General features: G+C 48.1%; 2 protein-coding genes across 4 annotated transcripts in view; both read right to left on the bottom strand.

Moving 5' to 3' along the window:
- Positions 1-7,598, bottom strand: part of SVOPL (SVOP like) — a 12,776-nt gene extending 5,178 nt beyond the window's left edge. The window contains exons 1-6 of the mRNA XM_019006781.2: positions 7,527-7,598; positions 7,298-7,422; positions 5,962-6,025; positions 4,442-4,567; positions 2,945-3,073; positions 1,203-1,276 (exon numbers count right to left, since the gene is read on the bottom strand). Coding sequence (XP_018862326.1) covers positions 1,203-1,276; positions 2,945-3,073; positions 4,442-4,567; positions 5,962-6,025; positions 7,298-7,422; positions 7,527-7,598 — 590 coding nt within the window. The remainder of the gene's footprint in view (positions 1-1,202; positions 1,277-2,944; positions 3,074-4,441; positions 4,568-5,961; positions 6,026-7,297; positions 7,423-7,526) is intronic.
- Positions 7,599-15,965: 8,367 nt separating this feature from the next.
- ATP6V0A4 (ATPase H+ transporting V0 subunit a4) overlaps positions 15,966-17,602 on the bottom strand; it is a 30,055-nt gene continuing 28,418 nt past the window's right edge. For 2 of the 3 annotated variants that reach the window (XM_015628852.3, XM_015628851.3), the window contains exons 20-21: positions 17,387-17,558; positions 16,295-16,388 (exon numbers count right to left, since the gene is read on the bottom strand). In XM_015628852.3, the coding sequence (XP_015484338.1) occupies positions 16,295-16,388; positions 17,387-17,558 (266 nt within the window). Of the gene's footprint in view, positions 16,389-17,386; positions 17,559-17,602 lie in introns of all 3 variants that reach the window. The other variant, XM_015628850.2, reaches the window with a different exon arrangement.

Raw genomic sequence — 17,602 nt, 5'->3', positions numbered from 1 at the left:
CTGTGGGTCCATGGAGAGAGGAGCCCACGCTGGAGCAGGTTTGCTGGCAGGACTTGTGACCCCCTGGGGGATCCACACTGGAGCAGCTCATAAAGTACTGCAGTCCATGGGAAGGACCCACATGGGAGCAATTCATGGAAGACTGTTTCCCTTGGGAGGAATTATTATTACTACACTTGATCGGGGTGGGGAGGAGTGTGAATGCCCTTTCTACCCAAGGATTTTCAAGAGGAGTTTTCATTAACTGGCCAGAGAGGCTCACATTGCACCCTGTCTGACTGTCAAAAACACAGCATTGGTGGTGGCAGCCTTGCTTTGTCATTATCAGGTAATTCAGAATACACCAGATCATAAGCAGGCTGAAAAGTAATTTTCACTTTTTTATCCCCCCTGGCAGTTTCAGAAATGAGCAGCAGAATTTGGGCCACCTGGGAAGGCAGGGAATGCTGGGGGGGATGGGAATGTAGACCTGGGAACATGCCAGGAGCTCCTGGGATGACTAGGAGACAAAGAAAGATAAAAAGACCAAAAAGATGTTTTATAACACTCACAGAAATCAAGGGAAAAAAAAAAAAAAACATAAAAAATTCAAGGCCTGACTTCACAACATTTTGGGTCAATGGGTTCCCACAGACTTATTATTTATACATTTCCATTCCAGACAGCAAAGTCAATGAAACATGTATTACCCTTGCATGCAGCTACTGGGAACACTGCATATGAAACCTGTCTCCTCAATCTTAATTTACCCCAGGGAGCAGCACTGGTAATGGAGAAAATGTTTCTGTTGGAGCCCTATCTCACTGGTCCTTTGGCTTCCCGTGGGGAGAACAAGTTTACCCCAGGCAGGGAAGGAGAGCTGCAGGCACATGGCTGGTCCCACTTCAGTCAGGTGTGGGCTCTGCCCCGTGGCTCTCCCCTGGCTCCCAGGAGCTGCCCTGTCCTGAGGAAGGACTCACAGCACCATCCTGGAAGTCCAGCTCTTTTCTGCCTAATTTAACAGCAACCAGGCAGGGTGTCTGAGGAGTGGTCTGAAACAGGACAAATCTATGGTGATCCATGTGCTTCCAGCTGCCAAAGACCTGCAGCCACCATCAGAGGCAGAGTGGTGTCCTGTTAAAGGCAGAGTCAATGGGAGACTTCTCCTCCCTGCACACTATCAACCAAGAGAATGAACAGATAATCAAGAGAAAATAAATTACCATATAATCCATATCTGCAAAGTGGTTCTGAGGTATTTGGGGTGGATGAGGTCCTTGAATCTTCCCCTTCTTTCCTGCAAAATCATACAATAGAAATAGAAGTTTCTATGAAGGCATCTTTGATACAGGAGCAAGAGTTCTGTGAGAGCACTTGGTCCTCCTGTGTCCAGTCCTGTCCCCAGGCTGCTTGTGGCACTGACAGAGTCACACACAGAGCAACACAGCACCCACCAAACCTCCAGAGAGCCTTCTCTGGGCCCTCCTGTGTCCAATTCTGTCCCCAGGCTGTTTGTGGCACTGACAGAGTCACACACGGAGCAACACAGCACCCTCCAGAGAGCAAAGCCCCGCTTCCCAAAAGATACCCCTAGGAAGCTGCTCTGTAGAAGAATGGAGGAGGGGAGAAGAGAACATCCTGAGCTCTCCTGGCCCCAAAGGACCCCCAGATCCGAGCAGTCTGGTCTCATTGTGACAGTGATGGTGCCAGAGTGGGGGGATCCTGGTTGCTGCTGGGGGGCCAGCGTTGCTGGGGCTTCTGTCAGCTCCCACTGCCCCATGTGCTGCTCTGCCTTTGAAGCAAGTTTTGGGACACATGAATCTTTCTGGGAGGCCTGAAGTGCCAGTGAGCAGAGACTGGCAGGCACTGGGGACCCTGCCTGACCTGCTGCTCCCCAGGATCCTACCACTGAGAGGAGACAAGTTCACAGGGATGGTCTGGGTTGACTTTATTTTTATTTTCCTCATCATTTGTTAAGCCTGAGAGAGGGAAAAACTAACAAAAGCCCTTCCCACATTCAGTGTGGGTCTATCACATAAATTCAATTAAATTACAGGGAAGCTTTAATCCTAACTAATTCCAATACAATAGCACCATCTTGCATGAATTGCTAATAACAATACTTGGTGCCTGTGGAATTGAATATGCAGGAAAAAGATCCAGGAAATGGATTTAAAAGAGCTGAATAATTCTGAGGCCCTGAACAATGGACTTGTCTAATCTTCCTGTCTTGAGGGGTCAAAGGACCCACCTAAGTCCTCCCACCCACCAGTCAGCAGAGCCCAGATTGGGTGAGAGGGGGAGAAGTCTGGGAGGAGAGGGAAGCTCCCCCTGCAGCACCCACACATGTTTTTGGGCATTTCAGTCCAGCAGTGATCCACTCCTGAGCTGCTCAGCTCCTTACAGGTACCTGTGAAATGGTCTCTCCTGCTTTGACCCTCTTCTGCTGGTCTGTGGCTCCACACTCAGGGATCTGGAGTGCTGGGACACAGTGGGGACAAAGCCAGGCCAGGGGCAGGGAGAAGCCTCTGGGAGCACTGGGTTGACCTTATGGCAGGGATCCTTTCAGCCTGCCCAGTCACAGCCCTGAGAGACAGCCCAAGGGACAGTTCCCAGACCTCATGACAGGGGGAACACCCCTGCAGGATGGCTGGGCAATAAGGAATAATGCTTTGCCAGTAGCCCTTTTTGTGGCAAAGGAAGCAAATATTTTCTTAGCCTGATATTTTTGTGAGCAAACACAAACTTAGGAGAAAAAAAAAAAAGCAGAAAACTCCATTCCATTTTGAAGGCCAAGATTACTGTTTCTCCAAAAGAAAACTGACATCTTCATCATCACTTTCAGCAGTTGTTTGGAAAGGAGCCAGGCGAGGAGGTGAGAGAGTCAGAGCAAGATGTGGCTGGCAGTCCCACCCCCTCCCTGAAGCCCTGCCTGGGATGGATGGGTTGGACAGCCTCAGCTTACCTTGGCAGGCTCCCTCAGCTGTCCCTGTGGCATGGCCACCCCGTTCATCCTGGCTATCCTCTGCAGCGTGGCCAGCGCAGCCCCCGTGTTTCCCATGGACACGTTGTACCGTGCCGACTCTGGGATGAACTGGAAGCAGAGCAGGAAGCTTTTCTGCACCTCTCTTGTCCTACTCACAGCTTCACACCATGCCCAGGAGCCTGCTCTGGTCGGCACAGGGCACTCCATGAGCTGGAGCAACCTTTTGCCTGTTCTTCTCCACAGCCATGCCCTGGGTACCCCGTGTGTCCCAGCCCCCCATTCCCCATGTTGGGGGGCTCACCCTGCCCAACAAAGCCCTTTGTTGGTCCAGCTCCCAGGGGTCTGCCACTGAGCCATCTGTGTCAAGTGCTTATGAAAGGTGAAACCAAAGACACAGGTTTAACAAAAAAAACCCTGAATTAATTGGCACTCTAAAATGAGATGAGGCACATATTACTTGCTCAAGCAGAAGGCACTACAAGGACATTTTAATAAAAAGGAAGAAGCGGTTGAAATGCAGCTCATCACTAGCATTTGATGATCTTTCCAAAATAAAATACTTTTTTATTAAATGGTAGCTCTATTAAATTATGAACAATTACATCTGTTTCAAATATGAATTAAAGACTCATTTTTTTAAAGGTATGTATGCTAACTCTGTCTTTTCTTTCCCTGGATTACAAACTTTTGCTATCCAATTTTTCTGGAAAAATATTCAGGGAAATTAAACATCCAGGTTATACGAGTGTATACTCAGAGCAACCTTACGTTTGCCTGCTCCACAGATGCACAAGATGGACTTGTGCATTCAGTCTGCTGCATGCAGACTGCTTTTACATGTGAAATGTAAAATAAATAAAAAATAAAAGAAGAGCTTTTACATGTGTATAGCCTCCACCAGCCACAGCTCAGCACTGCAGTGCCCATGAGCACTGTAAGCAGGGATTTTCCACATCACCCTCCACAAATCAGATAGTGCTCCTGTACAAAGCTGATTTTTCTGAAGCAGAAGGAAACCTGGGGAAGCTGTGGTTTACCCTGGCACTCTGTGAACACTTTACTGAGGCTACTTTCCTCAGCCCTAGAAAATGTAAAGACTGAAGAGCATGTGATGTGGCCAGCCTTAGACTGAAGGTATTATTTGTCTTTTTTTTTATGCACTATCTAGACTGTCTTCCTCTTGGTGCCTGGCCTGTCACCACAATCCCTGGGGACTGCTGGAAGCCTGGACCTAGGCTACTGGAGGGCTACAGCAGACCAGTAAAGCCAGGCCATCACCAGCAAGGCAGTATCTCCCCAGCAGCTGGTCTGCAGCCCCACCAGGACTTCAGGACCTTACTGAGCCGCTGTGTGAGAGGACTGAGGAGAAGAAAGGAGGACGTAAGAAGAGCCCCAGGATGAAGGGGATGGAGGACAATGGTGCCTGGGGAGACATCAGGCAGTACAGCAAGGAGTGGGGAGTGGAGATCTTCCTACCTTGAACACCAGGATGAGAAGGATGCCAGGGATGGAGGCAATTCTGATCAACCACCGCCAGCCGATGGTTGGGTTCACCACTGATGCCAGGCCAATGATTAACAAGGATCCTGCCAGCCAAAACACCTTTCCAAGGGAAGGAAAGGGGTTAGAACATGAACACATAGCAGTGATTTGTTTGTTCTCTTCTGGTGTGGTTCTGTGGATAGATGGGGAACTGTGCTAGGGAATGCTGAGGTGCAGCTAAGCCATCCTGTAGCTGTATGAGAAGCTGGGCTTGAGTGAGGGGAAAGAGGGAAAGGCAAGAGTTTGGGGAGGGACAGTGAAGGTAGTCTTAATTAGCTCCAGGTAAAAACAATAATTTGCTGTGGATACAATTGTACTTAAAGCCACTTTTGTCCTTCCAGTCACTTCTCTGCTAAAGCTTATGCCCATGAATTTTCCTGTTCTCTAGGTCTCTTCAGGGAAGCAGCAAATTTACAAGCTCAGAAAGCAAAATCAGGCCAGATTTTCACTGCTGAAAGTTGGTGGCTCTCCAGTAGACTCAATGCCAAGCTACACCAATAGAGAATCTGGCCTCTGATCTGCGAGTACATTCCCTTCTGAAGTTCGCTTGTTGCCATTAGGAGACACATCCCTTTCCAGGGGACCACCCAGGGGACCTCAGCCAACAACAATCACAAAAGCTACAGCAAGTTCATGAATAGCCTGTGGGCAAAAATACTAAATTTCTGGGGAGAAATACAAGATTGTTCTTCCATACATCTTTGTGTTTCTGATGATGCTTTGTAATGATGCCCTGGGATCAAGGAAACTGCAGTAGGAAAGCAAATAATGCCTGTCATGAAAAGTCTGGTTCAGCAGTGGGATGAATTTGTGCACTCAGAGGTGTCACCACTGATCATCTGCACATGCAGCAAGTGCCCACTGCAGAAGTCTGCAGTAAGCAATGACCCAGCAAGTGGGCACAACCCTCCCAGCATGTGTCAGGCCAAATTTGGGACTGACTGTGCTAACCCTCCCCTGTGCAAAGCCCCTGGCAGAACCTGAGCAGGGACAGGAGAGGGCTAAGACCTCACCTGGGAGTCACTGCATAAACCACTTGTTATCTCTGGGGGTCAAAAGAGGGAGCAGGGAGGATACACCTCAGCTGGGAGTGAGCTGGGAATGCCACTAGATCCATCACCTGCCAGTCCATCAGCGCTGGCCCCATTAAACCAGGCAGCCCCATTGTCAGTAAGACAATCAAGAGGCTGGGTGTCAGCCATCTCTCGAAGTCCCCATACAATGTTGGGAGCATCAAATCATTTGAGAAGATATTTCCTCTTCCTGTGTATGTCTTTAATGACACAGATGCCACACTCTGAGGCACAGGAGGCAGTGGACTCTTGCTCAGACCCAGACAAGTGTGATCAGTCTGGGAGAAGGGTTGATGTGCTGGAGATGTGGCTTCCAAACGGCAGTGGGACAAATTGCCTGGGACTCGGAGCTAGAAGAAACAGTGATGTGTTCACTTTTACCTGAGATAAGGGCAACATGTATCCCCGGTATTTAGTGGGCAAAAACTCCGTTTTTATGATAAGTCTAGCAAAAAAGGAAAAAAAAAGCAGAAATACAGTTGCAATGAGAATTTCCATACAAATCAAGTAACAGTTCAGCTCAACTCATAGCATGAATACCATCCCTCCTGCACCTTGAGCACCCAGAGACAAGGAATCACTGTCCAATATGCCTCCCACTCTAGCACCAAATTACATGCAAGGGAAACACAAGGCACAAGTGCTTTCCAGCCCATGACTGTGGGATATAAGGAAGTAAACACTGCAGTCTATGCATCAGGAAACCTATGGGAAGTTCCTGTGGGGTGGCTCAGGTGTCAGCACAGGCATAGATATGTTCATAGAAACAAACATTTTAGTAAAGGGTTTTTTTTCCATGAAATAAAGAAAACTCTGTTCTGCTTTTTAAACAGTTGCAGTGCCTTTGGAGCAGGGGGCCTATGGCACAGGCATTTCTCAAGGTCCCCAGTGTGACTTGTGTTTCCTTAGCTGGACAGAGACAGAGGTGGGAAGAGACCCTCAGTGGCTCCTTCTGTTTCAGCCAGTGAAGTGTTTTATAAAATGTTCAATTTCCTTCCATCCTCATGAGGCTCATGGGCAGCCTCCATGGCCAGGGAACGGGAGACCTCCCCTGAGGGGGGACAATGCCAGCAGCACAGCAGATGCATGACTCAGGCACAACTGCCTTCTCCTCCCAACAGCACCTCTCTCCCCCATGTCCTTTCTTTCAGCAAATGGCTTTTGGGTCAATGTGACCAGTTTGGGGCTTTCCTTTGTGGGCAGCAACCAGGCTTTGAGGAACCATGGAAGGTGCTGAAATGTTTCATTTCTTTCCATAAGAGAGTCAACAACAACAACAATAATACTTCCAGGCCCCTGGTGAAGTGGTTGTTAATATTGTGAATTTTTTCCCCCACATCCTCCTTTCTGCCCCAACAAGACAAAAATTTCATTTCAGTGGGAACATTTTACATAATTCAAAACGAATTTTCTACTGAAGTGGAATTGCAGTGACTTTTTCTTTTTCCTAAAGGAGGAAGCAGCCTTTACTCTATTACCTGACTAATTGTTTTTATATGTGCCTAATAATCCTTCTGTCACCAGCTTAATGTAAACCAGCTGCCCCCTCTATTCCAGGCCTCAGGAGTCCTTGGGAACTGCTAATTAGGTCAATTGACCGGGATTTAGTGAAATTACAGAATGGCTTTTTGTTTCAAGGCTGTGTGGGACTTTGGTCCCCTTTTCCCTTCCAGCCCCTCCGTTGCCTTCTCTGGGAAGGCAGCTTGCACAGCCTTACCCTTGCGCGTGGCCTGACACGCCACCGCCTACCATGGCCCGCAGGAACACAAACCAGATGTAGGATGGGGCAAACGAGGTCAGCAGGGAGAAATAGGCTGCCCAGAGGAAGGAGAGGAGCAGGATCTGCAAAAGGGAAAGAATTAGGGTCATTAAAGTGCAGGCTCAGCCAGGTGCACAGCTCCTGTGGAGCGCAGGAAAAGGACACACAGCCCCTGGCAGTCACTCACCTTCCAGCGGCCATACCTGTCGGCCAGGAGCCCGAGCACTATGCTGAACACCATGTAGCCAAAAAACACCATCTGAGGGGAATTGAAACACAGCTGTGGAGGGCCCATTCCCAGCTACATGGGGAAGCTCTGCTCTTTGAGCTGTGGGTGAGCTGTGTGTTCCCAGGGCAGCAGGATGAACTGCAGTGCCCAGAACCACAAGTGAGTGGCTTTTGGGGGATGGCTTCTTTTGTGTAAGCATTCACTGCTGCAACCCTCAAAGTTGGGGTTGGATGGCAAGGTTTTCAAAATAAGAACCTGGAAGGGGGATTTCTTTGGCTTTGGCATTACTTGCTGTGGGTGTGGACATCTGTTCTCATCAGCTTAATTTCTGATGTCTACAGTTGTGGCACTCTTCTTGTCCTGTAAGGGGGCCCTAGGAATTTGTTTGGTTCGCTGGGAAATGTGTTTTCCATAAGACATGGTGGTGCCCATGACTATGACCACATGGTGGATGACCTGTCTGAGAGGAACACGAGTCACTCACTGTTGTCACTAAAGCCACCTGCCAGTCCTGTAGCTGCCACTCGCATCGGATGAGAGGGGACACAACAGCTATCAGCATGATCTCCATGGCTTCAGCCACCTTTGGGAGCAAGTGTGTGCATTAGCAAGAAGGGAAACCACAAGAAGCCCACAGGGGAAAGTCTCTCAGTCCTACAAGGCCTGCGTGTTCCACCATGGCAATCCATCATGACAAAACAGTCCTGTGAAGCCACGGTGCCTCTACAGAGATCTGAGCCCTGTGCCTGACCTGGAAGATCTTGGTGACAGGGAGAGGAGGAGAGAAAGGTGCACCTAGAAAGCAGGTACAGGTGCACCGTATATCTGGGAAGTTTGGAAAGAGTCATCCTTGGCAGAGAAGACTCTTACCCTGCTGTGTTAATAGAAGATCTTCAACTACCTCTGGAAACCAAACTGCTTGGCTGGGTACCTAGCTGTGGATTCAGGCATCCAACATGAACTCTTAAAACTGATTTTGGTTAAAAACATCATTGCTCCATTGGCTGTTTGCCCCAGCAGCTGGCTTCAGTTAGGAATGAACTGACTGTTTACACACAGCTTCAGACTTTTCACCTCAGCTGCAGCAATCTTCATGGATAGACCTTATTACATCTTTACCCCAACCTGGCTTTTGCTGAAGTTCCAAAACAGGTACACCATTAACCCAAGACCATGAAAGTTAGGAAGTTTTTCAGGTAGCCAGGGGTGAGAAGATGTCAGACTTTCTGAGCCAGATTGCCCAGGATTTGGGTGCTGTGGAGATGACATGGAAAATACCATTGTGAGGCTGAACCTAACCTTCAGGCACTGAATGAAGACATGCCCTGACAGTGCTCAAACCATGATGCTCTGGGCCAACCTGCCCTGAAAGAGGTCAGATATCAATAGAGCCAAAATCTACTTTCACCAATGATGAAAATAGCAGAAATCCTGCTTGAGAAGGTATGCAGGAAAAAAATGGGCTGGCAGCAGTATGTGCTTATGGCTGTTACTGCACAGTGATAAGAAAACTGAGAAGAAAGCTTTTTTCAGGCCAGCACAAATGGCTGCAGATACCTACCCCAGTGCTGCCCATGATGAGGAAGAGCATGATATGGAACCTCCCAAACCCAATGGTTTCCACAGCTTCTTCAACTGTAAATGTCTTTTGCCCTAAACATGAAAAGAAAATTAAGACACAAAAACTGTCAGCATGTCAAGTTGTGCCTCCTTTTCATAAAGTAATATTTTTCATGCTACTGTGTGACTGCACCAGGAAAAGGCCTGGAAACACCTACCAGTTGTATGTCCCCTGACCAGCCCCTGGATGTCCTAGTGGCAAGTCACAAGAGGGGGTTGCTGAAACAGCAGCCAGTGCAAACAGAGGAGGAACTGCCTTGTACAATTTAAAATGCTTTTGAAACAGAGTAACATTAGACAAATTATCCCAAGAAAATGAATCTTCAAATCACCAAAATAATAAAATGTTTACACAAAACAGAGGCTTGAGAAAAGCTAAGCCAGCAAGCTCTTCTCACTGTCACAAGCAGCAGTCACTAGCCTGGTAGGTGTGGTGGGAGGGGAGCGCAAGATGCTGATGTTGTGGCTCCATGTACAGAGGTTTTAAGTAGCTGCAGTGGCACAACTGAGGACCCTCCCTCTACCCCAGCTAAACAAGGAGCCAAATGTCTAGTCCTGTCAATACAAACCCACCTTCTGGTGGTTCTTTTCTCTCTGCGTGGATTTCCTCCAAGCCAATAGCATTTTCTGCCTCTTTTGGTGCAGTGGCCATCTCAGCTCCTGTTGGGATCCACTGTCTCTGTGAGCAAGGCTAGGATTTATCTGTGAAACCTCACAACAGTCATGAAGTCACCTGAGCAAGAAAACAGCAAGGCAGTTTCTCACACTGGAGTGGAAACATTCAGATACAGTAAAATATGAGTGTTCCATGCAGCTACTGGAAGATATCCTTTCCCATTAGGGTTTTGGTGAAAAACACGTAGAAACATCACAGGATTAGTTGAACTGAGAGACATCAGTCATCACATCACACTGGCTGTTTTTATGGAAAGTCCAGGGACTGCCTTAGGGAAGACTGGAGACCTGCTAAGGTAAGAGAGCATGTGATGACTTCCCCAGCCCAGAGGTCAGTGAAATGCAGTCCAGTCTAAAAGATGCTGCATATCCAGGATCCAAGACATGATACAGCCAGTAGCTGTTGCCCCTGCTGGAGGCTCCCCAGTGGAGCTGGGTTTGAGTGGGCAGTAGAGGTGCTGTACTCTGCAATTGCTCAGCCTGGTGGGAGCCCCCACTGAGGCAGAGCCAGGTGACCCAGCCAGCTCCCTATCCCCAGGGTCTTGGGGGTGGCAGGGGTAGCACTGAGCTCCTCACCCGAGCAGCACACAGCCTCCTGCTGCAAACCAGCCCCTCTGCCTCATCCCTTGCTGTGCTAATCCCCATCCTCTCAGGGCATCCATAGGCACAGCCATGCATTCTGCATTGCAGCTGGAAGCTGGATTCCTCTGCCAGTGTTTCTGGCTTTCAGCACTAGATCTTTTGGCCTTATCACTGTTGCTTTTCCTCATCAGAAAAACTAATTTTAATCCCAGGGCAGGCATTAAGCACACTGATTGCTTAAACCCACAATCTTTCCTGCTGAGTGCATGCTCAGGCACTGTAGAGGGGAGCTGAACATATCTGCACTTTGCTGACACTCTCTCCTCTGATTACCTCCCTTCAGGAGTGCTGAGGCTGTGTTCACAGCCAACCTGGGAGGCTGCAGAAGGATGGGAGCTGGAGGGAATTAATGGCTGAGAGCATCTAATACATAGATGCTCTCTAGAGCATCTGTGAAGGGTAAAAAATTCCATTTGAGAGAGTGGGCAGTGTGAATACAGAAAGCATGGAATTACTCCAGGATGGATGCCTTGATCCTATACTGAGGTACAGTTAGAAGGAGGTCATTAAGGGCTAATGTCAGATTAGATGGTCACATACACTGACCTTGCTGTCACAGATAATTACAGTGCAGCACCCTGGAAGATGCAAAGGATATTGGTTACATCTGTCAATCAGCAATGTCCTCAGAGGCAGCAATAGCTGCCACCAACTGATTATGATGGCAAACAGCTAGGGACTATTTCCAAGTGGAACTGTCTCAACAGAAACTAAACAAGGTGTTTGGAAGAGCCTGTGGGAAGAGGTAGGGATTTAATGTGTCTGAATCGCCAAAGGCTTTGCAATAAAATCTGGGCACCTGTTTTTCTCCGTTTCTGTGCCCTTATGATCAGGGGCCTGCAAACACGTTCTGCTGTAAGCTGCCACACATCACACCTCTGTCAGATTAAACAGACATGCTCCTCCAAAACGTCTGTGGCAGGCACAGCCCACGGTGCCAGCAGGACAAACATCAAGCCCTGGGCCTTTTCCCACCCATCCTGATTCAGGAATACCCTGCTACTGCTTGCTGAGGGGTGTTGGAGCATTTCACTGGTGCCTGCTCTGGGCTGCACGCCTTCTTGCCACAACTCTTCCACAACAGGGGAGGGAACCCTGATCCCTGGTGCTGCTGTGCAGAGCCCACAGTGAGGGTCAAGTGCCCAAGCAGAAGGCTGCAGTGCCACCTCCAGCACCCCACAGTAGCCAGACACCCTCAGAGGCTGCAGGATGGTGGACAGCACCTAATGTGAGAACCACACTAGCCTCAGATAGCAGCTGGTAAGCAGATAGGATACACTCTCCAGCACCTCAAATAACACCAGAAACCTGTGCAGGCACAGCAAACCTCCTAACAGTTCCTACCAAACCTGTGTATTGCTAATCCCAAACCTGTGCAGTGCTGTTTGCCTTGATGGAGCAGCTACTGTCTATCTTCTGGGAGTCACAAATTTCCCTCTATTTGTAAATCCAACAAAATGCCAATTACATGAGCCAAAAGAACAGCAGTGACAAAGCTGCTGCTGGCAGGTAAAGTAAAAATCCTCCAATTGAAGGGAACAAGCAAGAGTACATTGAAAGTGCTGCTGGGACCCATTGGAATGATGTTGTGATCCCCACCAGATGTCTGTGAGGCACAAAGGCCATACAACATGCAGTGCTGCCTGGTGACACCACCTGGAAACTTTGTCAGTAAGGTCAGAGACCTTCTCTGGCTGAGAATTTTCCCTGCAAGTGAGAGTGGGGGTATCTGATCATACAAATGATCAGACGTCCCAACTATTAAGCAAGATTTTACTCATTTATTTATTTAATGAAGCTTTCTTACCTCTGTGTTGTCTCAGGCTCGGGGGAGAAGAGCTTTTCTCTTTTCTGACCGTTTCTCCTCTGCTATTAACTTTTTACAGTGTTGGCAGTGCTGTTTGTTTGGGATCCAGGTCCCAGGAGTCAGGTTTCCCCCTTGCTGGGCACAGGCAGGTCCCTCTCCACCCACCTCCACCACCCAGAGGTAGGTGCTGCAGGCAGGGTGCCCAAGTGCTGACCTGTGCTTGTCTCATTGCACCTGCAGGTCCTTCACAGACACTGCCCACCACGGGTGTTGGTGCTTACCCATCCCTTCTTGTGAGCATGACTCCAAGCAGGTGGAAGGAGGGTGCTGGGACACACGATTTTTGAAACAGCAGCACAATTTTAGCTCATAGGTTTCAGAGGTAGGTCCTGCAGCAGTCAGTGCCCACATAAGGCACCTTTGCCATCTCTTGCCCGGGCACTGCAGACACCAGCTCTTCTTAGGCCAGATGAAGCCAACTCAGGCACCAGCATCATGAGAAAAATAAGGCCTGCTTCATCCTTCTAAATTTCTTGAAGAGGTAGAAAAATGCAGGGAGCACTCATGGCTTTAAACTGCCACAGGGATCCCAACCTTGTTGTGCAGCAGATCTCAGTGCCATGATAGGTGTGGGCTCTAGGAATGTATGTGCTGAGCTTTACTACTCTGTTGGTCTCACAAGGGTTTCCAAAATCCTTCTGTTTTGAATACATACACTGAGCTGGCAGCAATGGTGCCATAGTTTTATCAAAGTAACTCCCACGCTGAATCTCATGCTTCTAAGCATCTGGAAGATATTTGCTACCAACCAACATATGCTATCTCACAGCTTTATTTTATATCTTCTTCTTAATATCTAATATTCAGCTGTTATTGGCATCTGCTGAATGAGCTACATGATCCAAGCTGCCAGATCCATACCATTATGTTTTCATTGCAAAAACTCAGACAGTGTGTGTGCAATGAGGTGAGGTTTCAGCATTCCAGCTCCCCAGCAAAGAAGGAAAAGAAATTACCAAATTTCCCATAAAGTTCTAAGCCACAAGGATGAGCTTTCAGGCCCAAGTGTTTGGCATTGCCCAAAGGGATATTATGTCCATTACATTTTTCCAACCACCTCATGGTATTTTACTTATTTGCCATGGAAAGGCAAAGGCTGGTCAGAGTGAAGAACAAATGGAAATGCCTATGTGCATGAAAGGTCCAGGAGAATCTAAAGAGTGGGAGAGAGAAAAGCAAGGTTTCTATGCTAGCCCAGGACATGATGGAGAGCTATTATATAGGTAAAGATTGAGGAAAGTGCTGAAAACTCAGTCCAAAAGCTAGTTCATTATCACCAGTCCAGAGACCTCAGAGACTGGACAAGAACTGGACACCTGGCTTTCTTCATCTTCAACATCACAAAATTGTCCTGGTGGGAGGGCACAGACACACACAGCAATGGATCTCACAAGAAGGAATAAAAACTCGTGAAAGAATGGCTGTGACTAAAAACCGTTTGCTTGACTTCCTTTCTTTGCCTTTCCTTTCTACAAGGTCATTCAATAGGTTTTGTTTAATGTTTGTTCCCTACAAAATGATGGAACTCGTGTCACCAGTTCTCAGAAACAAACTTCTCCCTAGAAATGGGGTGAGCTTTGGATACAGAAGCACCCATTCTGCCTTGGGCACAGATCCTGAGGGGCATGCTGGTGTCCTGGCTTGGCTCAGGTATTCACGAGTCACACCTCTTCCAGCACTGGGTAAAGTTCAGTTAAAGACACTGGGCTGTTGTACCAAGCAGCTCTATTAGTCTGTAACAGTGGTCTCTGCTGGACCTGATCACACCTGATGGCCACATTCACAGAACCAGCTAAACAACATGTTCCACTCAGCTTAGCAGCTGTGCAGGGACCAGGCAGTCACTGCTCTGCTCTGAAATCCTCCTCATCTTCTGCAGGAAAACCTTTTAAGAGCAAAGAACTCTCTGGAACTTTTCTGGCTTGTTAAAGAATTCTTAAAAAGAGCACAGATGAGACCCAGGGGTCTCTTCAAAGTGTATCAGTGCAACCCTGCCTCTCAGCAATCTGAATGCTTCCTGAATATCAGTGGGCTTGGTCCTCTTGTGGAGTGGGGAAGCATCAATCCCATATCACAAATGCTCAAGTGAGACACAAGCTGTGTTATTTGGTTGCACACAGAAAGAGAGAGAACTGAGTACGGAATTAAGCCCAATGTTTGAGTTGCTGTTCGGTACAATAAACAACAGACCATCTTGTCATCTGAGGTATTCATGGGATAACTTGTTTTTCTTGCTTAAAATGTAAACCTTAGACAAGGAGCAAGCACCAAGAAGCTCTGAAAGGGTCAGCTAATCTGTTTCTGGTAATCACCTTCTCAGTTACACTACAATCACATGTAAGTCTGCAATTAAGATAAAATATGTGTTTGTGCAGAAAATCCACTCGCTGTTTCATAAAGCAAATTGTTTTCTTTGTGTCTGATAATGCATCAAACTACTTTGGCCTTTCTTTCTGCAAGACAGCTCTTCTCCTGAGTAGGAATAGACAAAACAGGCTGGAAGGAAGAAACAAAGGTGATGAGCGGCTGTGACACCATCAGCAGTCTTGTCTGTGTGGATTTTCCTGTACCATAGGTTACTAACACCCAAAGGACTGGTGACCTGGGGCCACACACGGGTCATGGACACGCTCCTCTGCCCACCCTTCTTAGCTGCAGCTGCTGCTCCCAACCCAAGCTGTTGAAAAAGCCTTGTTGTCACTGCTGCCCAACACCAGTATGGCTTCTTGAGGCCACAAGGGACAAACTGGGAAAACTGCTTGGCTTGGGGCTGTATTTTCTCCCCTGTCACTGTAGCTGGAGGAGACTCTCAAGCCTGACTACTGCAGAAACGTAACCTGTGATGACTCTAACACTGCGTGTCCTGCTGGGAACACTCCCACGTGGGACTTTTGGTGGAGCTGGATATCAAGGCAGTGAGTTTTGAAAATAAGGGCTTGTTCAGTCACGCCCCTTGGAAGGGAGCACTCTCCACTCCAAATCCCTGGGTGTACTCTGTTTTCTTTACATAGTTCAGGGTTAAAAAAAACATAGCCTGTTATGATTAACACTATTCAGTTTGAAGGATTAGTAATTCATGAATATTTCAGAAGATCACAGTACATCAGTACTTCAAATTCATGCCAACTGTTTTGATTCCACTTTTCTTTCTGATCATTAGGTATTAGCATTTCTACACAATCTGCTTTAACATCTTGAAAAATACAGCACAAGGGGAGTCGTCTTGAGTCTTCAGTGACAAACAAGTCAATAGAGATAAATAAAATGGCTGCCAATGTGGAAACTTTTGTTTACACAGCTCAAAACTAACACTTTTGTTAAGTGATGATGTGTGTACATTTCTATAATCCAGTGCTGTCAAGCCCTGGAGCAAATCAGATGAAAAAGGGTGGTATTTTAGTAGAGCATGTGGAAAATTGCAAGCCTGCAATACGATCTGTGTTTGAGATGGTTTGCATTGTGTGCTAAATGAAGGGCTGAAATCTTATAAGGGACTTAATCACATCATATGATCAACCACAGACAAAACATATTTTCCTGGGAAGGAAATATACCACTATGAAAAGGCAGCAAATGGAGCAAAAGGCATGTGAGTCAATTGTTAATAACCGATTTAATTTCAAAACTGCATCTCCTCTTTTCAACCACACAGTAGGCAGCTGACCCCATCAAATGCTGAGGACCAGGTACTTGGCAGACATCAGTGGAGTCTCAGCCAAGGGTCCATCCAGCCCAGCCGATATAGGTCAGCTCTTGGCTGATACAGCAATATATTGGAGTGCAGCTAGGACATACTCATCTGCAGCTCTTCTTTCAAGGGTCATGTCCCATTCTCTTTCATCCCATGTACCCTACTCTGTAGAGTGAGCCACCACAAGGAAGCAGAGCCTGGTCTGAGGAGGGAAGCAGTGATGTACTGGTTTTACTCTTCTGCAGTGCCATTGATGATGTGACTGAAGGAGAACGGAGAAAATTTGTACCCAGCTCCCACGTAGAACTTGTTCTGAAATTCCACCCTAGGGAGAAGCAGAGGGAGGCATCAGTGTTGCCAGTAGGCAGGACTTACAGCCAGCCAAGAGGCTGAAACACGGCACCCATGGGAAAAGGAAGGCCACAAGATGCACTCTAAGCTGCAAATTTAGGCCCTTTATGGCACCAGCAGTGAGACACAGGCAGCCCAGGGAGCAACGTGGCACACATCAGCTCTGACTTTCCATCAAGCCAGACTGGAAATGCTCATCATGAGGCCAGTCAGCAGAACCTTTTGGTAGCCTGCCTCTAGCAGCTCTGAGAGCTGGGATAACCAGCTGCTGGTTGCACAGTGATAGGAGACAGACACCTCCTCCCTGCACAATGACCAGCAGCAGCACCCTGGTTTGCCTTGGCAGTGTTTATGACTTGTGCTGGGATATTACTCAGTGAAAAAGACCACAGCCTGGGGCTCAGGTAGGGTGCTGAGTTACGGTGAAGGGTGTTTTGTCACCTTGTTCTTGCTCACACACTGATGGTGTGTTCACTCTGCTGTCCTTGCCCGGACTGATGATCAGACAATGCCAACTTGGGCTAACCTGGAACTGGTTTGCCACAAAGCCTAAGCAGGCTGAAGCTCACCTTGGGCTGATGATGCAAGCTGCCCTTGGCAGCTGTCTTGTTAGATCCTTGGGTGGGATCCACAGCCAGTGGTGTGGCTGTGCTGGCTTTGTGCCTTGTCGTGCAGCTCAAAGGGGCCTCAGTGGCTCTGCATTTTTCCTGGGACAGACTTGCAGGCTGCCATTTGCCTCACATGCTGATCACCAGCACAGGTGCAGGAAGACAAGCAGGTTGCTCCAGGGAGTGGGTCAGAGGAGGGATCTCTCAGCTCCCTTTGGAAGAGTCTCCCTTGCTTTATTTGCCAAAGGCAACTAATGTTCCAATGCACTGGCACAGCATGTCTAACACTGTGCCCACCTGTTCCCACAGCCTGTTCCCTCCCAAAGACTGATCTGGAAAAGCTCCAGAGGACCTCTCCACGTACCAGTGCAGGCGCAAGGCGTGTAGGAAGGCTGAGAGCCCCTCCATGACCAGCAGGATGGCTACTGTCAGCACTGCAAATGCTGCGAAGATGATGAAGATGGCGATGAGCCCTGCCCAGCCGCTGCTGCTGAGCCCGTTGTGCATCACCATGGTCCAAAGCACCTCTGACAGCTCTGCAGGAGGAAATAAAGGGAAAACAGTGCTGAGCAGGAGCTAT

This window comes from Parus major, chromosome 1A (assembly GCF_001522545.3).
Source record: "Parus major isolate Abel chromosome 1A, Parus_major1.1, whole genome shotgun sequence".
Taxonomy (NCBI): Eukaryota; Metazoa; Chordata; class Aves; order Passeriformes; family Paridae; genus Parus; species Parus major.
The sequence above is the reverse complement of the archived record's forward strand: the minus strand, read 5'-3'. Positions and strand labels throughout refer to the sequence as shown.